At 41.0% G+C, this 23,304-nt stretch overlaps 1 protein-coding gene across 1 annotated transcript in view; it reads right to left on the reverse strand.

Annotated features, from left to right (window-relative positions):
- Window positions 1-5,289, reverse strand: part of cables1 (Cdk5 and Abl enzyme substrate 1) — a 77,433-nt gene extending 72,144 nt beyond the window's left edge. Inside the window, exon 1 of the mRNA XM_007888370.2 lies at window positions 4,514-5,289. Coding sequence (XP_007886561.2) covers window positions 4,514-5,172 — 659 coding nt within the window. The 5' untranslated portion in view covers window positions 5,173-5,289. The remainder of the gene's footprint in view (window positions 1-4,513) is intronic.
- Between the last annotated feature and the right edge of the window lie 18,015 nt (window positions 5,290-23,304).

Consider the following 23,304-nt stretch of genomic DNA (forward strand, 5'->3'; position numbering starts at 1 on the left):
CTTTCACTTGAGAGGACATCTCAAAGCTCTTAATGGAACCTCTCCACTGGAAAATGAACACTCTGGCATGTTATGAAGGGAGAATCTAGGAATAAAATACATTGAAAACCCATCACAAAATAGTTGTCGTAACAAAACAATATACATTGTTACAGTTACTTTTTGCCCCCCCATCTCCTTGAATTTTGCACCTCAGTCCATCCACCAAGCCATTGCAGCTCAGCAGAAAGAACAGGGAAGTGAAAGCTCCAAATTCCCAGGCAGGGAGAAACCTTGGGCAAGTTTCCTTACTCCACATGCTTCTGTTTACCTAGCAGTAAGTAGGAACCCGGTTGTTAGTCAATTGGCAGATCGCTTTTATGGGGGTATTAAACCCTCCCTCCCCCCAATATTTTTTGGGTGGGATTGTGGATTGGTCACTCAATCCACAACTGGTTGTGGGACACTGCTGTGCGCAATTGGCTGCCGCAATTCGCAAACAAAATACACAATAAATCCACTTTACAATATATAATAATAATCCTTGCATTTGATATAGCGCCTTATCACGACTTCAAGACATCTCAAAGCACTTCACAGAATATACTGTAAAGTGAATTGACTATATTTTTGTGGGTGAAACACCATATACGTATATGTAAGAATATATCTTTGAAACGCTTTGAGACGTCTCAACAATGTGCTAAGGCACTACATCAATGCAAGGATTATTTATGATTATTATTATTAATAAACTCTCCATGACTACAGCCAGCACTACTGTTAAAACACTCAGCTGCTAAAAGAGTGTATTTCCAGGGCAGTGAGACAGACAATGCCACTTCCTTCTTCTCTTTGAGCTACAATATCAAATACAAGCATTATTATTATTATTAGAATACTCCACCAAGCAATGCATACTATTTAGTGGCTTAGATGAGAAATGGCATAATTCATACCAAACTATGGGAAGCAAATGAAAGCAATGTCCTACTCTGGGAGTATTTAGGTGGGAAACCGAATTATAATCAATATATATATATGAGATTTTGCGTTTTTTCTTTGACTAATAAGGTCGATATCTGGCTTATTCTCACATGACAAGGTTCGCCATTTTAACTTTGATCATTTACGGCATCCAAGTCGGCTTGGTCAAATTCTTGCCTCCTGAGTCAAAAGGTTGTGGGTTCAAGCCACTTTGAGTTCACGGTCCATTTGAGCTGACATTCCATCACAGTGCTGGGGGAGCAAGCGTTATTAGATGTGTCCACATTTGGATGAGATGTTTGTCTGAGGACCTGTCTGCCTTGCCACGTGAGTGTTAAAGATTATATAACACAATTCGAAAAGAAGGAATCTTCTCCCAGTGTCCTGGTCAATAATCCTCTAGATAAATTGATCATTTACTTGATCACTGCATGCAGGATATTGTGTGCAAACTGACCTCTTCACTTGCCTACAAACATACAGTCACTGTACCTGACAGCAATTACCCATGAAACTCGTTGAGGCATTTCAACATTTTAGGTGCTATATCAAATATAAGGATTACTATTAACTACTGTGTATGTAAGAATTAGTTTAGCATTACATTTGCTAGCATATGCATTCTTGTAACTTAAACCATTACTATCATCCAAGTTATTTTCTCTACAAACTCTATATTTCCAAACTCCAATATATATTTAACAGAGTTGAGAATTAACTGTTCATTTTATCATACTGCCAAGTTACAGTTAGACATTTGAACTCTAGTATAAACACAGTATACTTTGCCACATTAGGCATTTGACATTTGAATGTGGTATAGCTTCGGGAGATGCAAAATGATCACACCAAAAGACAATTAACTATGATGTATCCAACAGTGACAATGGTCGGTGGTGGGGCTGAGAACACAGGCTATGCAATAACATGGAAATCTATAATACCCAGCAATATAAGGACAAAAATTGAATTGTGAGCAAAGGCAACATTTTGAAGTCTACAGCATTAGAATCAAGCACTGGCAGACACAGTCTATGACTGGTCACGGAAGTGTGGTGAGCAATTTGATGTGATGAATTAAGTACATCCTACAAAACACATTCAGTAAAACTCACATAAGTCATATCAGTCGGAACCATAACATTTAATACGACATACGCCAATTCTGAGTTGCCACCAAACTGTATGTCATATAAAATCAGATATAATCAATAATCTACACTGCACATACGTAATTCAATTCAATGCAGCGGTAAGTGAGCATGCAGTACTATGTCACTGAAGCCTGTAAGTGCACAAGCGGTGATGGATCAAGACTACATTTCCCACAATTCAATGTGTCTTGACTCGTCGCCGCACGCACAGTTACCAGCAAACATTGGAATTGCATTGAATCGCAGGAAATGAAGTTCATCTGTGCATGTAGCAATGGATTAAGACTATGTTTTCCATAAATTCAATGCAACTGGCTGGTAAGGGCAAATTTGACGGCGGTTGAGGACATCTTTGCCCGCTGCTGGTAAATGCGGGAGTAATGGAGGACTGGCTCGATTCTGACATTCCATTGCCAGGCATGTCACTTTGGGGCCCGTTCAGCTCCAAAGAGACCCTGTAAATAACTTGTGCAACACAACATAAATCTTGTGTTTGATGTAGTGCCTTATCACATTGTCAAAACATCTCAAAGCACTTCACATGATAATAGTGCAAAGTGGTTTGATTGTGTATTTTGTGGGTGAACTACAATAAAGTTATCCATAACTACTCAAAGCTGATAAATAAACAGAGGGGTGAAAAATGGCTGTGTGTATGTGTGTCTTTCTGCCAAGCATGCAATAACCGATTGTCGTAAAGACATGATTTATACCTCATCGGAAAGGTCTTGCATGGAGGAGTGTCATGGGCATATTTTTTTTCCTCGGGGATCTCATTTCGTTGATGAGCTCTATTTAAAAAATGCTTTAATTAAGCCCCAAAATAAAGATATGCATGGCATTCTGCAACAAAGTAGCGACAGAGGAAATCGTATATCCTTCTAGAGAGATACATCTATACCAATATACAAAGTAGCAGAGAAAAGCTATGACCTAAACAAGTTCATCACACATGTATGCACTCCAACAAGGAAACCTCCCAACAAGAGTCCTCCCACTGAATCTTCCCACTGAGTCCTCCCAACAGGCGTCCTACCAGTTGAGTATAGATAAAGACGAAATGTCTGTCTGTGTGTCAATCTACATTCTATATTGGATCGTTTGGTTGCAAGCGAAGGTGAAACGGTTACAGCTAGTGGTAAATAAAACCTAAATGTATTACATCTTGCATTCACTGTGCCAGGTTTTCAGCAAAAGACCAAACATACTTCCTTCTACTACAATGCAGGGCCTGAGACAACCGTTTTACATGTTATTGCACATGGTGCAATTCGGTGGGTGTGTATTGCAGCACGGTTCCTAATGGATTACACCAGTCGAAAGATGAGTTACCACATCTGAGTGGGATAATTGCCAAGATCCTGATGTTACATGGCTTACAGAAAGGGGAAGATTTTAAACAGGACACACAACAATGCATTTAACATCCAGCAAAACCATGAGGGGCCAAGAGCAGCATCAGAGGAGACTTTGCTCAAGACACAACCACAAGACCCCCAACTCCTCCCACCCACAGGATTAGCATTCCCAGGCACAAAGCTGCTAAAATATTTCACATTGTGGGTTCAGTTGCTGCTCCCAAGACTTTGGTACTCTATGCTTTTCAACAGAACCAGGGATGAATTATTCAGCCTAACATTCCTCCAAAAGCTAAGTTACTGTGGGGTTACCCAAACAAGAACATGCATTTCAGGCAGGAGGAAAAGAGTGATTTGCAAAGGCTTTTATGGGTGAAAAGTAATCTTAAATAAAGAGCGTCTCTGATGTGATTTAAAAATGTGAAATCATTGCTACAATTTAAGAACATTTTTGGAAGCAAAAACTCTTTAAAAAAAACGAAAGCAATTAATCACTGGAGGTAAACTGTCGAAAATATTTGACTCCCATAACGTGTATTATCTTAAGCACTGTACTTCAGAAGATATACAGTACTTCAGATAGAAGATATACAGTGAATCGGTATAAAGGCCTCCACTGAAATAGTGTAGCTCTTTTTAATCTGCATATAAATTACTGTAGCATTGCACATACACTGTATAACACAATCTACAGCCCCACACGAAGTCCAAACTCCAGCCTGTGACCCTGACACCGAATTATGGGAGTGAGCCCTTGTGTGCTATTGAGACACGGGGTGTAAACAAACATTGCACAAACACACAGTGAGTGAGTGAGTGAGTGAGTGAGTGAGTGCCACATTGCAACATGCAACGCACATGGAGTGGGGGTGGAGTGGGGGAGTGGGGGGGAATTAAAAAAAAATCTTAAACCATCAGGTGTGTGACTGCTGATCACAACCGGTCCACATTGCCAATAGATGGCCATACGTCAGCTTTGTTATTGTTATTGTTACTGTTGTTGTTATTTGTGACAATGCCAAACACCGCACTCACCTGGATCTCTGCAGATCAAAAGTACTGTTGCCCATCTGCCCCTGTTCCAGGCAGTAGTTGGGGACTGACGCCTGTCTGGAGAAGGCAGTGGGTAGGATTCCCTGAGTGAAGGAGTTGATCCTCGCTCTGCTGCTGCCGCCTGCAGGGGCACCGGCAGCGGCGAGCGGAGAGGCAGCAGCGCCGCACGGCTGTAACCTGCGCTCCGCAAACACCGCCTCCGCCGCCTCCTCCTCCGCTAAATCACCGCAGATCGGAGCGGCGATGGAGGAGGCTGCGGGCGGGGGAGCCCCGGGTTTGCAGAGCGGAGGCTGTGCACAGGTCGGGGCGGCTGGCGGCGGGGGCTGGGGCTGGGGCTGGGGCGGGGGCGGGGGCAGGGTCTGGCTGCCGGGGCGGGGGCTGCTCGCCGGCGGCTCCTCGTCCCCGGCGCCAGCCCCGCTCTCCTGCCGCTGCCGCTCCCGCTCCTGCTGCCGCTCCCGCTCCTGCTGCCGCCCGCAGCCGCCCGGCACCAGCCGCCCGTCCAGGGAGATGTTGGTGAGGAAGCTGAGCGCCGCCTGTCTCCTCCTCGGGTCTATCCGCTTCCTGGTGGGGTCGATCCCGGGGTGTTTGATTTGCAAGGAGGCGGCGGCGGCGGCGTTACTGCTGCGGGTGGCAGCCGCCATCCTCCCCAAGTGCTGGGGATGGGGATGGGGATGGGATGGGATGTGCGGGGCTTTGTCGTGTCCTAATGCAATGTGTGTGAGTGTGTGTGTGAGTGTCTGTGTGTGTGTGAGTGTCTGTGTGTGTGAGTGTGTGTGTTGTGGAGGAGGAGATAGTTTGCTGTGTTGTACCGGAGAGCGCAGTGTGCGCCTCGCACTGGCTCTGTGCAAACGCTACGAAGCGCTATCTCACGTCCAGAGCAATCATCGGACAGGGGAGGGAGGGAGGAGGGAGGAGGGAGGGAGGGAGGGATGGAGAGGGAGGGAGGGAAGAAGTGAACCCACGTCCAACCAACTGGAGAACTTCACCCAGAAGTAGGGGGCTGGAGGGAGGGAGGGAGGGGGGAGGCCACCAGTCACAGCGCCTGATCCCACCCTCTTTCACGCACACACAGACACAGCAGCTTTTATGTAATAAGTGTCGTGGCTGCAGGAGCTCAGAGTCAGCGCTTTCCCAAGTTGGGGGATCCACTTCTTTTTTCTCGCTCTGTTGCTGCAGGGAACGTAGTCCATACATGCAGATGCTCAGGTTGTTACATGAGATGCAAATAAAGTACCTCCTCCCAACCCCTCTTGACCCCCCCCCCCCCCCCCCCTTCACTCCTTCTCATCACACACAGAAAATGTGCATTTTCCAAGTGAGATCTCCAAACCTGATTCTAGCCTTTGCTTCCACACAGTGAGTGAGTGAGTGAGTGAGTGAGTGAGTGCATGTATAGGGTTGAGGGATCATCCCCTTTACCATGTGCTACAGAGCCAGCAGGCCTCACACTTGCATCATTCAGTGTACAAGCTTCCATCGCCCCTACCAACCTCACCCCCCCACCCCCCCCACACCTTTTGCAACCAAACAAAAACGATCACAATTTCCTAAAACCTCTTGATTTGGATCGCTAACGATGCCAAGCCACATTTTTGTTTAATCAGAGACCTGCTGCAAAAATAAATAACAGCGGTTGGTTGTTTGAAAACAATGTAATGCAGACAGGAACACCCAGACTGGGGTTATTTTCACTGTAAGATGCTGCACTCTTGTTTTAATAATAACAACAATAATAATAATCTTTGCATTTGGTATAGCGCTTTTCACATCTTCTCGACGTCTCAAAGCGCTTCACAGAATAGACTGTAAAGTGAATGACCGTATATTTGTGGGTGAATATTTTAATGTTTTGCTGCCAATCACCCCAACACACACACACACCTCTCCCAAAGTAAAGGACAAGAATCTGTGGAATGAGAAGAGGCAGTTTGTCTCCAGTAAGCCGGAGCATTTAAACGGGATGCTTGACTGGGGCAGATCACTCCATCCCTAAAGCTTCAACTTTGTTTCTCTCCAGGTTTGATGCTTTTTATAGCAACACCAAACTCCAGCTCCCTTTCCAAGGGGAACAAAAAAGTATGGATCCAGTATTAACTACTCTTATTTAGCAACGTACTTATTCTCCAAGTTTACTCCCCCTTCATCTCTTAGGGGGCAAAACGCGATAGCCAATTGCACACAGCAGTGTTCTACAAACAGTCGCGGATTGAGTGACCAAATTACTTATTTTCGGAAGGGATTATTAGCCCCGGAAAAGAGATCCGCTAATTGACTAACAACCCGGTTCCTACTTACTGCTGGGGAAACAGGCAGGTCCTCTTGCTTGCGAGGCAGGTGCTCTAGCTAATAGTTTTTTAAAATTATATATTTATTTATAAATATAATGTTTAGTACAACAGAAATCTAAAACAAGCACAATGTACAACATCTTCTGTTGCAATTTTTCCCCTTTCTGCCAATACAAAAACAATTCCATTGTTTACGGTACATTCCTTCACAGGTTGTGCACACGTTTTTTGGGACTCCCCTTTAAAACAGTCTGGAGTCGTCCCTGTGTACACCACATCCACGTGTGCACACGCGCATACCCTGATAAGGCATACTTTCCGCTTTTGGAAGGCGCCCCAATGTGCACCGTACACGCACATGTTTCCTGTACATACATTTTTGAGTGCTCTAACCAATAAGCTACAGGACGCACAATTATTCTCTTGTCCTGTATTCCAATCCCCTCTCCTATATCTCACTATTCACTTCTCCATCATGTATGCATCAACTTTCTTCTTACATACATTAAAGCTTTCTGCTTCAATCAATCACATTTTCATTATTTCATAAATGTATGCCTCTTTGCCATGTATTCAACGTTGATGCATTGCAGTCCTGAGCAGGAAGATCCCATGGTTTGATTCTTGGAATGGGGTAGCTGGTCTGAACAGCACAGCGATGGGGACAAGAGAATTAGCCTCACTGGGGTTGAAAAGACATACAGATGAGAACAGCAAGTGATATCTTATACCAGAATGATAGCTCAGAATGCAAATTACATTGTGTATAAGAAGCCATGTCCATCTTGTTAACCTGTGAGAAATCTTCCTTAAGGCAATCTCTCGTTAGAGTGGAGTCCTCGAGAATCAGTGTGACATTCATGAGGCACATTCTCTATGCTTAGGCACTTTACCCACAGTTTACCCCATGTAAGGTATCATATACTGTTGAGCATTTATCTTACCCCTGCTCCGTCCCCATTCCCTTCTCCCATTTAGGAAGGGGGAGGGAGGTGAGGCAGGGGTAACAATCATTCTGATTACTGAATACTATGCAATGGTTTAGGCTGGAAAAGTCTGTGATAGATTTTGCCTTGACTAGACTTTGAGGTCTAAAAAGTGATATTCGGTTTTGTTGCATTATTTGCAAATGCCCAGCTGGTAAGATTTGAAATCCTAGATTTCCATTGTTTTGCTTTTTTCAGACTTTGCCAGCATTCAATTTTGCAAACAAACCTTGTAATCTGATATTAGCAAACAGCAAGTCACAATTAATGCAATAAATACATAGAATTACATACAACAACAGCATCATTTTTTCAGGACAAAAACAGGCCATTCATCCATGGCCCAATTAGTCCATGGCGATAACTAGTTGCAAATACAGTTCGTAAATATCATCTTTTGGTCCTCAATGTGTCAAAACATTACGCAAAATACTGCAAATGCTGGAAATCTGAAACAAAAGCAGAAGTCGCTGGGAACACTCAGCAGATCAGGCAGCAACTATGGAGAAAGGAAAGTGAGTCAACGTTTCGGGTCCATGACCCTTCGTCAGAAGTGAGCACATCATCAAACACAAGAAGGGAAACAGATAGCAAAGGAAAGCAGTGTAAAAGGGAAGAATGAAAGTCACATCGAAGAGAAGACCTGAACTTCTTCAAGGTAGGCATCCCTAGAAGAGAAGTGGCAGTGAATTAAATATAAGCAAATGCAAAATACTGCGGATGCTGGAAATCTGAAACAAAAACAGAAGTCGCTGGGAACACTCAGCAGGCCAGGCAGCATCTACGGAGAAAAGGAAAGTGAGTCAACGTTTCGGGTCCACGACCCTTCGTCAGTACAATGTTAGTATTCCCAGCGACTTCTGTTTTTGTGTAAAAATATTGTCAGGTTTGTCAGTGATGTCCCTCCCCCCTTCTCCTCCCTCTCTCCCTCCCTCCTTGTTTAAACTGGTTTCATACATGAATAATGGATATTCAAGCAATGTTCTAGGGAAGTGGGAGGTTATTGGTACTGCATCCTAGTGTAAACTACCACCTTCAGAAGAGGGGCAAAACCAGAAAAATAAATCATTGAGTCACACAAAAATTGTGATGCGTCCACAAAGTCTCACTGTGACAAAGTGATGTGTAATTATTGTTCTGAATGGCTATCTCCCGCAGCAGCTTTAAAGATATTTTGCTTTGAAGTTGTAAAATGAGTGTGGCTTCACTTATTTGCATTTTGATACATGTTTTGTCACCGTTCCTAACTGTAGCTCTTTCATGTAGATTAATTCGAGCACTCAGTTAAAGAAAGAATTTTCATTGTTATACTGTGTCGTTTGAAATGTGTCAAAGCGCTTCATAGATCGTTGATCATTACTGTCAAGTATAGTGACTGTTTTTCTTTGCAGGCAAATGTGGTATCTGCTTGCACCAGCAAGATCATACAAACAACTGTGAGGCAAATGACCAATTAATCTGGAAGATTGCTGGCCAGGACACTGGGAACAACTTCCTTCTCTTTGTCAAATAGTGCCCTGCGATTTTTAATGGCCACCTGAACAGGGACCTCGATTTTAATGTTTATCTAAAAGACAGACCTGTAGCAATTTGTAGCAAAGTAAAGAAAATCCCTGCAGACATCCAGTTCTGAAGTGATTGATGCTCCAATTGTGAGTGATTTTATCTAGTTTTGTGAGACCAGTGTTTTACCCTGTATTATAACTTTGCATTTTGATATGCATTTTATGATTCTATGAATACAGCAATTTCTCTGCTGAAATTATCCATTACGGCTGAATGTCCAATCTCTGACCCTTCTGATGAGATGTTAAACCAAGGTCCTGTATGTCTATTCAAATGGACAAATGGCTTCTGTGAAGCGCTTTGGGACGTCCTCCCGACGTGAAAAGCGCTATATCAAATGCAAGGATTATTATTATTATTATTAACAATCCCATAGCACTATTAAAAAAGGGAATGGAGTTTCTCCTTCAGATAAATTCACTTCAATAGCTGTTTGTGGGGTGTTGCTGTGTGCAAATTGTCTACAAAATGCACAATCGTTACACTTTATAGGAAATCCTGTGAAGATCTTTGAGACGTCCTCCCAACATGGAAAGCATTGTATCAAATGCGAAGAATATTATTATTATGGGGGTGCATCACCAATATGCTTTTCCCATTAATCTCACTTGAAACTCATGAAACTTGGCAAATTGTGGAGTGGAGTCCTGTAGCTCAGTGGTTAGAGCACTCGCCTCACAACGAGAGATCTGGGTTCGATTCCTGGCAGGGCGAAACCTTGGGCAAGTTTCCTTACTCCACACTCCCTATAATAATCCCTCAAGAAAAAAAAACAATGATAAATTGGTTACTTCAATCCATGACTGTTTGTAGGACACTGCTGTGTGCAATTGGCTGCCGCATTTCACCCACGAATATATAATCAATTCATTTTATTGTGAAGCACTTTGAGGCGTCTAGAAGACGTGAAAAGCGCTGTATCAAATGCAAAGATTATTATTATTGTGGTTCAATGAGAAAACATTCATATTTTCCCCAGACATTTTCAAGACACTAACTTTGATTCCCTTTGTGTTTTAGCTGACGTGCAGCAAAGAGACGGTGAGTGATTCATATGCCGCAAAAGGATTAAAAGTAAGAGAACATATCCTGGAGGTTGGAATTCTTTGAAATGAGCAGATAGAACCAGAGCAGGCTTTAAAATCAGGGGCAGACTTTAAAACTCATTAACTTTGTTTTGAAATACTGTAGAACAGTTTCTTTCAGTGCCCTATAAATTTTGCAACTGCTGAGTATTGTTGTGGTCTATTGAATTATAATGAAGATAAGGTTGATTTATTTTCTTCAGGTCATTCAATTTCACTCAAAAATTTCCAAGCATAACTGCAGCAACACTATTGGGGCGAATTATAGAGTAATGGAATATGAAAGCACATGTTATGCTGCTTGTATGAGACATTAAACTGAGGTCCCGTCTGCCTGTCAAGGAGATGTTAAAGATCCCACGGCATTAATTGAAAAGGGAAGGGAGTTTCTCCCAGCATTCTGACCAACAACCACCAAAAATAAAGGTCACTCAATTCATGGCTGTTTGTGGGACTTTGCAAATTGGCCTCTGTATTTGTATTTGTCTACAAAATACAGTCACTACAGTCACTACAGTATCCTATGAAGCATTTTGAGACATCCTCCAGAGGTGAACAGGTCTACATCAACTGCAAAGATTAGTATAATTAAAATGAATCAAACAGGAAGAAAAGGAGACGCTTGATTCGCTAGACCAATGCAGAAACCATAACACAGCACAATCCATTCCAATAAAAAGAGAGGAAAAGAAACCCAGCCAAAAGAGCAATTAAGAAGCAAAAAACGGAAATATTTCTAACTGCAATACATTTTAAAGGAGAGGAAATGCAAAGGGTGGAAAGTTTGAAGAAGCAAATGAATTGAAATCAAGGGAAACTATTCCCTCCACATTTACTCACTGAGTCTCTGGGGTCTAATACACAGAGATTTCAAAGGAATTCTTTTAAAAGGAATCCAAGTAGCAAACTGGGATTTCACACAATGACCAAACATATGATTTGCCAGTGAATGGAAACTCTGCACTGACACAATAGAATTCCAGAGCACAGTCCCAACGGATCAGCCTGACTTATTTCTGGTTGTCAGAAGAAGTCCCTATTTGCGACTCAGATTAATAATAATTAATTATTAATAATTGTTATTAATGATAATTATTAGTAATAACTGTTACGAATTGCCACAATTTTCACCTCCCGCGATTGTTGAACTGCACTTTAGACTTTGACAGGCGTACTCTGCTAGTATACTAATCAGCTTTGTTGATGTTTTGACACATTTATACACCCAAAAGCATTGACCAATTCACATCTCTGGGTCTGGACTTTCCATTAACTGGGAATTCAGTCTTCAAAACTAATCAAAACATTTTTTCAAAAATAGGTGATCTCACCTCCAAAATGGATGGTGGAAGTTTGGAGAAAGGAGAAAAGTGATTTAAAGTTAATTTTCTATATGAGAAAAGAATTAGAGAAGAAAAGATAGGATAGGTAGATTAGGTAACGAAAAACCAATAACAACAATAAACAATATGAATAATCCTTGCATTTTATTTGGTGCCTGATCACATTCTTGAGGCATCTGAAAGTGCTTGGCAGTGATTACTGTGAAATGAAGTAACTGTGTATTTGTAGTAACTGTAACTGTGTAGGTGAACACAGAAGCCAATTTACGCACAGCAATCAACAGCCATGAAGTGAATGATCAATTTTATTCAAGTGATTGTCAGCCAGGACATCGGGAGAAACTCCCTACTGTTTCTGAATAGGGCCATGGGGTCTCCACCTTAACAGGCTTTTAGTTCAACGTATCACTTGAAAGATGGTACTTCCTACAATACAGAGTATCTCAGCACTACGTTGGAGTGTCAGCCTAGGCTGCGACTTCAGGTTACTTGGCATTGTGTTCCCCACCCCAACTTCTCCCTGGGTGAAAAAATTCTCCTATATTCCCCATTCATTCTTTTCGTGGCAGTCCTATATGTATATCCCCTAGTTACTGACTCCCCATCTAATCAAAATAACTTCTCCCTATTTACCCTAATAGAACTCCTCATGTTTGTATACACTTCAATCAGCTTCTCTGCTCCAAGGAAAAGAGGAGGAGCTTTTCCAATCTCTTTTCATAACTGTAGTCCTTCATCCTCAAAATCATTCGTGTAAACCTCCTTTGCACTCCTCCAAGGCCCTACAGACTTCCTGATTTGAGCTGCCCAGACTGGACAGAATGCTCCATCTGCAGCTTATCCACCTTTGCAGTCAACACTGATACAAAGTATTCCTTCAGCAGTTCTGCCATTTCCTTACCATATAATACAGTTTTGCCTACATCTGTTTTTAGTGGGCCCACTTCTTCTTTTATCACTCTCTTTCTTTTAATATATTTCTAAAATCTTTTTACTATTACCTTTAATATCATCCACAAGCCTTTTTTAAAAACATATTTCAGTTTTGCCCTTCTTATTATTTGCTTGGTGTCACCTTATTGCTGCCTATAGCGCACCCAATCCTCTGACTTTCTACTTTCTTTTGCTGTTTTGTACATCCTCTCTTTTTTGTCTGATGGTTTCCTTTACCTTTTTTACGGTTGTTTGACACCCGAAGCTCCATCTTTGGCTTTTAAATGTATGTATTTAGTTGGAATCTTGTGAATTACATCTTAACTAATCTTTTAGAGTTTTTTGAAGATGTATCTAGCAGGTTAGATAGGGGGGAACCAGTAGATGTAGTATATTTAGATTTTAAAAAGGCATTTGGCAAAGTGCCACACCAAAGGCTATTGCACAAGGTTAAGGCCCACGGGATTAATGGGAACATATTAGCATGGATTGAAGAGTGGCTAACGGGTAGAAAACAGAGAGTAGGGATAAACGGGTCATTCTCGAATTGGCAAGATGTGACCAGTGAAGTGCCACAAGGATCAGTGCTTGGGCCTCAGCTATTTACAATTTACATCAATGAGCTAGACGAGGACATTGATTGTAACGTATCTAAATTCGCGGATGATACTAAACTAGGTGGGGGAGTAAGCTCTGAGGATGATGCAAAAAGATTGCAACAGGATATAAATAGGCTCGGGGAGTGGGCGAGTAGGTGGCAGGTAGAATTTAATGTGGGGAAGTGTGAAGTTATTCACCTCGGTAAAAAAAATGGAAAAACAAATTATTTTCTAGAGGGGGAGAGATTAGATAATAATAATAATACTAATAATAATCTTTGCATTTGATATCGCGCTTTTCACGTCGGGAGGACATCCCAAAGCGCTTCACAGAACACACTGTAAAGTGAATTGACTATATTTGTGGGTGAACACGGCAGCCAATTGTGCACAGCAATATCCTACAAACAGTCGTAGATTGAAAATGACCAATTTATTATTGTTTTTGGTTTTGGAGGGATTATTATTAGGCTCTGTGTGGAGTAAGGAAACTTGCCCAAGGTTTCGCCCTCTGCCTGGAATTGAACTCAGGTCTCTCACTTGCAAAGTGAGTGCTCTAACCACTGAGCTACAGGACTAGATAGTGTTAGTGATCAGAGGGATTTGGGTGTCCTTGTCCACCAGTCTCAAAAAGTTAGTTTGCAGGTGCAGCAAGCAACTAAGAAAACGAACGGCATGTTAGCATTCATTGCAAAAGGTTTAGAGTACAAGTCTTGCTGCAACTGTATAGGGCCTTGGTGAGACCGCACCCAGAGTATTGTGTGCAGTTTTGGTCTCCTTATTTAAAAAAGGACATACTTGCCCGAGAGGGGATGCAGTATAGATTCACTAGGTTAGTTCCTGGGATGAGGGGATTGACCTATGAGGATAGGCTGAATAAACTAGGGCTGTATTCTCTAGAGTACAGAAGAATTAGGGGAGATCTTATTGAAACATATAAGATTCTTAAAGGGTTGGATAAAGTAGACACTGAGGGTCTGTTTCCCCTGGTAGGAGAATCTATAACCAGGGGTCACAGTCTGAAAATTAAGGGTCGGCCTTTCAGGTTAGATAGTGTTAGTGTTCAGAGGTCGAGGAAACATTTCTTCACTCAGAGGGTAGTTCACTACCCCAGAAGGCTGTAGATGCTCAGTCCTTGAACATCTTCAAGGCTGAGACTCATAGATTTTTAAAAAATAGAGGGATTAGGGGATATGGGGATAAGGCAGGTAATTAGAGTTAGGTCTGAAGATCAGCCATGATCTTATCAAATGGCGGGGCAGACTCGAGGGGCCAAATGGCCTACTACTGCTCCTAATTCTTATGTTCTTATCTTATGTTCTTAAATATTTCCCATTGCTCACCTGTATTTTTGTCAGTTAATGGTGTTCTCATTTAACAGTTGCCAATTCCTTTTTCATGCCTTCAAAATTAGCTTTGTTTAAATTTATGACCTTAGTCTGTGACCTCTCCTTCTCCATTACAAACACCATATTAAATTCAATTACTGTGTATTATAGTCACTGGCTCTAAGATGGTCCCTAACAACCAGAATATTAACCAAAGAATCTAATTGGAAACTTCATGGCTGTCTGACTGAATAAGCACATTTGGTCGCCAGGACTTTTTAACTGTCACAAAGTTAATATGTAAACCTCCAGGTGTTAGTGTTGTCCTTTAACCCTTGACTGTCCACCTTGGGACGTCCTCCTGACATGAAAGGCACCATATAAATGCAATTTGTTGTTGTTGTTTCTTCGGGGTCTTACTCTCAGGCCATGTGATAAAGTAGGGGACTAATACTGTGTCACCTCCTGAAGTTGAACAATCAACACATTAGTCATCAGACTACAGAGAGCTTTCGATCTGTACCTCCTTTATATATTTTTTTAAAAGTTTGATTAAATATTTTCATGTGTGTTTGGCCAACAAAGAAGTGTACATTCCTAATTATTCAGCAATCGGGTTTAAATAATTGCATTCTGTCTATTACGGAATAAATTTCACTCTCAACAATAAAACAGAAAACCATAATATTGCTTGCAATGTGCAAAAGTAAAGCATTGTTAACCTTTCTGCCCTATAAAGATTGATTCTTCAAGCATGAGGTCATTGCTCCGATTCACCAGACTCCCTTATACTCTCTAGGAACTGATTGTCTTGTAGAGCCCTCCAGTGGCAGTTCTTTATAAAATTCTTCTGGTGTTAACCGTACTATTCATTTGCAAAAGAAACAGGACTGGTAGGGTGGTCAATCACAAGAAAGGTTTAAATGAAGACAACCTTTCTGTCCATTTGACCTCATCTTTCCATAATACCAACCTTACAGATGAAATTCAGTGTGGAGAAATGTAAAGTACTTCACATGGGGACAAAAAATCCTGGAAGGGACTATTATTTGAACAGAAGGAAAATAATATGTTTGGAAAATGTAAAGGACCTGGGGATCCTGATTGACAATAAATTGAAGCTCTCCCAACAATGCTCTGTGTCAGTGAGTAAAGCAAACCAGATGTTGGGATGTATCAAAAGATCAATAGCAAACCGAAACAGTGGGATAATCCTGCCACCGTATAAATCATTGGGGAGACCATCCTTAAGAGTACTGTGTACAGTTATGGTCACCACAGTACAAAAAGGATATTGGAGAAATCAAGAAGTTACAGAGGAGGATAACTAAAATGGTTGAGGGAATAGAGGGACTGAACTATGAGGAACGACTAAGTAAATTGGGTATGTTCACGCTGGAAAAGAGAAGATTGAGAGGCGACATGATTGCTCTTTTTAAGATTCTAAAGGAGCAAGACAATATAGATCATGACAGGCTGTTTCAACTTGTCCAGAATTGTAAAACCAGAGGACATGGCCTGCAATTGAATGGGAGTAAATTAAGAACAAATCTAGATGGACCTTAGCCTTTTTTGGTCTAGCATTTTTTATGTTCGTATGTTACTAGTTTATCATGAAAGTTGCTTCTCTCACTCTCTCAGTAAATATTGGTATGTCTTGTTTTAGTCTTTTTTATACTGACAGTTCCTAACAATAACATGCTTTGTAAGCAGCCCTTAACAATGATTACTCTCCTAACTTGCAGAGTCCAGTGCTCCTGCACTTCAGAATGTTATTTTTCATATTTCATGGCTTGCGTATCTGTTTTAAAGAACAGTTGTTGTATGTGGTGTTGACTCAATAAATATTTTGCTGTTTTAGCCTTTATTTACAGAATGGGATGAAAATAAAATATAGATGTGTGGGGAATTTAACAGACCAGTTTCGCTGTAGGCGGGCTTCCTTTCTGATACATGCTGTAAAGTTGTTTGAGCTGGCAGTGCAAAGTTATGTTGTCAGCTCCATATCAAGCCTTCAGTAAACACAACAGAGCTCTATGTGCTTACACTGGTGGAGGTGTGTGCATGTAGAGATAACACTCCTCTCTGGGTCAGTGTTGGTTCAAGTTCCACACTGGGATTTGAGCTCATAGTCTAGGCTGATTAGTAGAGGACTGGAGGATCACTGCATTGTCAGAGCTGCTGTTTTTCAAATGAGAGATTTAAAGTCATGTGTCATTTGCTATTTCAGTGGAAGATCCTGTGACACTATTTGACAAGAGAACGTTATTTCTCATAGTGTCCTGGCCAACAATCCTACTAATCAATTGATCAGTCAGCACACAGCTCTTTTTTGGGAGCTCACTGGTTACAGTCTCTGTTTGTTTGTCTACAAAAGCAATACAGATTATACTTGCAAGTAACGTGCTTTGAGACATCATACATCCTGTAGCTCAGTGGTCTCAGTGGTTAGAGCACTCGCTTTGCAAGTGAGAGACCTGAGTTCAATTCCAAGCACAGGGCGAAACCTTGGGCAAGTTTCCTTACTCCACACACCTAATAATAATCCCTCCAAAAACCAAAAACAATAATTAAATTGGTCATTTTCAATCTACGACTGTTTGTGGGACATTGCTGTGCGCAATTGGCTGCCGCGTTCGCCCACAAATATACAGTCAATTCACTTTACAGTGTGGTCTGTGAAGCGCTTTGGGACGTCCTCCTGACGTGAAAAGCGCTATATCAAATGCAAGGATTATTATTATATTATTATAAAGTACAATAAGAATGCACATTCATTCTTTTAATGGCACCACCTTGTGAATTAGAGTGGTATTGCAGCATTTTATTAACGTTCTATGGTAACTTTGTTATTCTCTATTTGTCAATAAATTTACATGAGCTTTAACAGATTCCACTATCCTCCTTAGGGCAGTGGGGTGAGGAAGCTAAGCAGATCTCCTTGGAGCTGAGCTGACTTCGAGGGCTTGTGTTTGGCAACAAAATGTCAGACTCCAGTCAATCCTCTATGGTGGTTCCTGAGGCAGGCAGGTCTGCAGTATTCCAGGGCACTACTGGGAACAGCACAGGCATCCTGGCTCATAGTCAGGACTTGGAAGGGTAGACTAGTCACTGCACACAGGGAATCTTACCACTCAGCTTCCGTTATCCCTGCAAGCCAAAGCTTTAATGGGTAGGGTGGTCCTAGTTGGATAAGCAGCAGAAAGCTTGTTAGACAGTACTCTCAATTGCAAGTTATGCAATTTTATCCAGTAGAATGCACACTCTGGGTGGCGCAAAGCTTAGATCTTGCTAACCTGTGCCGAATACTCTGTGAAATTAGGCAAGCGGGGTGTGTGCCTTCAGGGAGAGAGTGCACATTCCATTCTAGTCACAGTGAAATTTCCATGTGCCAGACTCCTGGCTGACCAAAGCAATTCTAGGTTGTATGGTATAGAGAGCCAGTGACAGTTATAGTGGTGTGTTATATAGTGACAGCCAATAAGGTCACTATTACATCCCCCACTCTAGTTTTCCAAGCTACGAATATTACAAAACCAATTTCCTGATATTTTAATTATAAAAAGAAACCATGCTCACATCAGGGTGGAGAGATCATTAGACATATTTTGTTTCTAAAATATTATTTGCATTGCAGTGATTGGTACACTTTTGCACATGGCTACATGTAATCTTCAATACAGTTTGATTACATTTTATTTGGATAGGTTTAAATTACATCCATTATATAATGTTGATTTGGTAATTACAAAAGACTCCATTAGAAATAGCTCAGGGTTCTTTAGCTCAATTCTACATAGTAAAGCTTTGTAGTGTACCACAAAATACCATTAGATTGTGACCTTACTTAACCCGTCAGCAGCATATATTTTACTTTGCCTTGTAGCTGTTGTCATTCCTTTTTACAAAGGATCTTTTGCGGTCTTTGAGCAGAGTAATGCAGCTATAAAACCAGACAAGAGACAGAGGTTGCAAGGAGAGAAGGAAAACATGATAGGGTGCTATGCAAAATGTGAAGATTATTATTATTATTAAGAAGGTGATTATGAAAAAAATGAGTTGCAGTAATCTATGAAGTCAATCTACAATTAAATATTTTACTACAGTATAGACTAGCTATACATGACCTCAATAAGTGTTGACCCAAACGTTCTGATATTGTTCTGTCTGTTACTGATGTCTGGTCGTTGACCTGTAAAAAGGAGAGTTCAAATTAAACAAGTTCTGCTCATTGCTTTTCTGCATCGGTTTGTTCTGAATTCTATGAAATGATTGACACTTACATTCCAGTTGCTTGACATGTGCTTGGCATCAACCACCACAGTGTTAGAGCTTAGGCCATAGTTGAGTCCCTTGTGAATCCTGTATCGATTTTCATCTTGCGTGGTAACTCTGAAAAGCAATTTAAAAAGAGGCTTTAACATTACCCAAGCAAAAGATGACCATTATTGTTAAGATATTATTTCTGCTAGGAATGATGTTCAATTAAATCTAGTAAGTGTTGCCAGAGCAACACAAGATAAGGAGCGCACTAGTTCATTGCTGAGATACCATGTTACAGGCAGTACAGCACACTGGGTCACCTCACAGACCTCAGTGCCAATAACAGTTCTGGGAGTGTTAAATTGGCGGATGTGCCATCCTTCAGATGAGACTTTAAACCAAGATCTTGTCTGCCTGTTTAAGTGGGCATTAAAGATCCCATGGCAATCCTGCACATTGCTCTAGATAAAGTTGGTCATTCATTTCATGGCAGTTTGTGGGATATTGCTGTATGCAAATTGACTGCTGTGTTTGCCTAGGTGGAGTCCTGTGTCAGTAAGCACAGCACTTGAACCAGATACTGTATGAGAGGCAAACCATTCAGAAACAACTCTGCATAGCCAACCTGTAGCTATATAGGTTTGTTGTGCTGAGTTATTGGGTCAGTCATTTCTCTAATTTACCTTCAATTACCTCTTCAGCAGGTACCTGATTAACTGCAGTAAGAATATTCCTTTATGTGGTGATAGCATTTTAGCAGCAGATAAAAAATATTTCAGCACCAGTCGGTTTGTTTGGCACCCATAAGAAAGTCCAGTGTTTCTGATACTGTAATCTTATCAATCAAGGGAAAGAATATTTTAGCAGCACAACCTGATCTCAATCAATTAAAAGAACAGATATTGAGCTTACCTTACACTTTCATGTGGGATACATTTAGGTATGTATGACATAGGTCTAGTCACATGTTTTAGATGTACCACAGGCTGGTTGAACAGATTAGTCAATTGAGCCTGGCTGGTAAAGTCATGAGGGGTTTGGCACCTGTAAGTCACAAACAAGCATCTGTACCTCAGCAAAGCAAGGACAACACAATACAATATTGAATTTGTCTTCTATTTCTGTACTTATGATCTTATAAGAAAGCGTAGAACACCCAATTTTATTTCAAAGTAACTTCTTGATTTTGTAGTTTGAATTCTTCAGTGGGAGCAAGGGGATTTTGGAATTCTATATTTTAATTACTTCTGCAATGTAGCGGACCCTATCCTCAGTACAGAAATACCCTATTCACACTTTTACGCAAAAAACATGACATCAATGCAAATTGTTGTTATAAGGAAGCTTGCAGGACATATCGATTAGCTAATTTTATATAAGGAAAACAACTCACTCACTTTCCTTTGTACTTTCTAATTGTTCAGCACCTTGTCTTGAAGAATCTTCTTTTTAACAAGCCTTTCTATGCATCTCTCATCAAAAGCCTTCACCTGACTTGTCTAATTCATATAGAGGAAGTTCTCCTGCTAAACTCATTGTATTATCTCCATTCCCTTTACATTGAATCAGACCCGCTGTGAAGGATTAGATCTGATAACCGAGGAAGAATTCCAAAACTGTTTGCAATCATCAAGGGATGGAGAAACAAAGAAGAAAAAAGTGTTGTCTTGTTTTTGGTCAGCTGGGTGTCTGACACATACAGCAACACATCACCATCATTAAGAGTATCCAAACCAAACTGAGAGGTTCCACATATACTGTACACTGTACATATCATCTGCACATGGAAATTTTCCTGGTGTTTGCAATTTATTGAGTACTCTCTCTCTGGAGGGATGCACCCTGCTGATCTAACTCCATACAGGATTAGCCACAGATTGGTGAAAGCCAAGCCTTGGGAGCCCCAGGTTGGGCTACTGCTGGAGTTCAAATCAAAATGTATAGTTGCCATTGAGAGCACTGTCTGGCAAGTTATGCACTGTAAGAGATAATATAATATGATAGAGGCTATTATAAAGACATAAATACACATAAATAATATATAATTACATATTATTAAAAAGGAAAACCCTATAATTGAAGAAATAATAAATAACTTATATTATATGATTACATAAATTATTAATATGTGTAACTATAGGTTTGCATCAAAGTTTATTTGTACACAACGCTGATATCTACAACAAAGTGATCTCAGGTACATGATCTCAGTATAGTGCTGGGTACATAAACAGAGGATATCAAATCAGATCAGTGACCATTACAAGAACATATAAATGTATACACAGAAGAAAAACAGTATCCACCTGAGGCTTGGTCAGATGAGAATGAGAAACTCATGATGATGATGATGGCCTCTCTGATGTTACCAGGTTTCCTGAAGCTGCTGCTTTGGTTTTGTTTTGTTTTGTTGTGTTCAGCCCTTCTTTGGGAAAAGAAAACTTTTCTGATATTGGTCCTGAAATTGCTCTTTACAAGTTGGAATCATTAGAATCGACATGAGATCTTTTAACGGCACACCATGTGGCTTCAGATGGGGTTTTAGACGGTTAAACTCCCAACTCCCAGAAATATCCCAACTTAGATCCCCAAGCATTAACTCTTGCCAACCTGTGCATAATACTCTTTCTTTTCCCAGAGGGTAGTTAACAACTGGCACAGGTTCAGTGTGGACTTATTTTTTAAAAAATAGATTTATGCTATATTGGGAGGAATGGGCTGAGCTAAGAATGGCCCAAGTGGCTTTCCAGAATAAGGGAAACAGGGAGCTCTCTCCAGAGAGAGATAGAGAGAATGTGTGCATTCTATTCCAGACACAGTGATATTTCTCAAGATTGTGCATTGTGGTCCTGCTGGAGTCTAACCAGCTAAAAATGCTATAGCTTGCCATTGAGAGCATTGCCTGGCAAGCTTCCCACTGCTTGTCTAGCTAGGACCACACTACTTGTTAAGACTTTGACTTCCAAACTTATCAGGAGCTGAGTGTGAAGAATTCCTGTTTTTAGTAACTGCTTTACCATTTACCATTCCAAGTCCTTCTAATGAGACCTCCTTAGAGGATTGACTCGATTCCAACATTGCATTGCCAAGAACGTCACCTTGAAGGCACCTCAGCTCCAAGGAAATCTCCATCCCTCCTGTAAGCAATTTAAGCAATCCCAGGATTCATGTGTGTTATAAGTTGACCAAAAAGAAGGAACTGCAAGACACTATGGATGTGTTTATAGGATAAAAACGCTGATTGTTTAAACATTCTAATCAAGAGAGTAAATTGGCTGAAATCCTCCATCATGAGACTGTCAAAGGATCAAATAAGCTCATATAATTTCTGATAAAAATAAAAAGAACAGAATGACTGAGTCAAGGCTGTCTGGAGTCTTATGTTTTGCAGAAGTTAAGCTGACTTTGTGAAATATACAAAACAGATTGTGAAAAAGGAGTCCAAAACATGTAATGTAAAAACTGGGTAAAAGAATGGTAGATTTAGCAAGAAAGCAGAAGAGCAGAGATTTGGGAACGGACTAGCTACCCATAAAACTAGCTTCCCGCAACTAATATCTCAAAGAAAGAAGGCAAAGATCGAGACAACCGTCAACATATTGATTGACGCTCACAAAACGACAATCCAGGTGCCAGTCAGTCAGTTAGTTCTTCGTCCAACTCTTCTCCACAAAATTGGTCCAGCCAACTTTACCTGTGAATTGTACTGAATATACATGAGCATTACTTTTGATTAATTAACTGATTGTAACTTGCATAACTTTACTAATTCACACTGTGCAGTCCTGTACATAGTGGTTAGAGTACTCACCTCTCAAGCAAGAGGACTGGGTTCAATTCCCGGGCAGGGCGAAACTTTAGGCAACTTTCCTTACTCCACACATCTCTGTTTACCTAGCAGTAAGTAGGAAACCTGTTGCTAGTCGATTGGCGGTTCGCTTTTCTGGGGCTAATAACTCCTTTCAAAAAATATATATATAATAAATTAATAAATAATAATAAAGTGAAGGATAGGCTGACCAATTTGGGCCTATATTCTCTAGAATATAGAAGAATTAGAGGAGATCTTATAGAAACCTATAAGATCATCAAAGGGCATGATAGAGTAGGTAGTGGGAGATTGTTTCCCCTGGTTGGAGAAACTAAAACCAGGGGTCACAACCTTAAAATCAGAGGCCAGCCCTTTCGCACTGAGTTGAGGAAGAACTTCTTCACTCAAAGGGTGGTGAATGTATGGAACTCGCTACCCCAAAGGGCTGTTGACGCTCAGTCGTTGAACATATTCAAGACTGAGATAGATAGATTTCTTATTGCAAAAGGGATAAGGGATATGGGGATAAGTCAGGGTCAGGTTATTAGCTGGAGTCAGATTAGAAGATCAG

The sequence above is a fragment of the Callorhinchus milii genome, unplaced genomic scaffold, assembly GCF_018977255.1.
Source record: "Callorhinchus milii isolate IMCB2004 unplaced genomic scaffold, IMCB_Cmil_1.0 Scaffold2, whole genome shotgun sequence".
NCBI lineage: Eukaryota > Metazoa > Chordata > Chondrichthyes > Chimaeriformes > Callorhinchidae > Callorhinchus > Callorhinchus milii.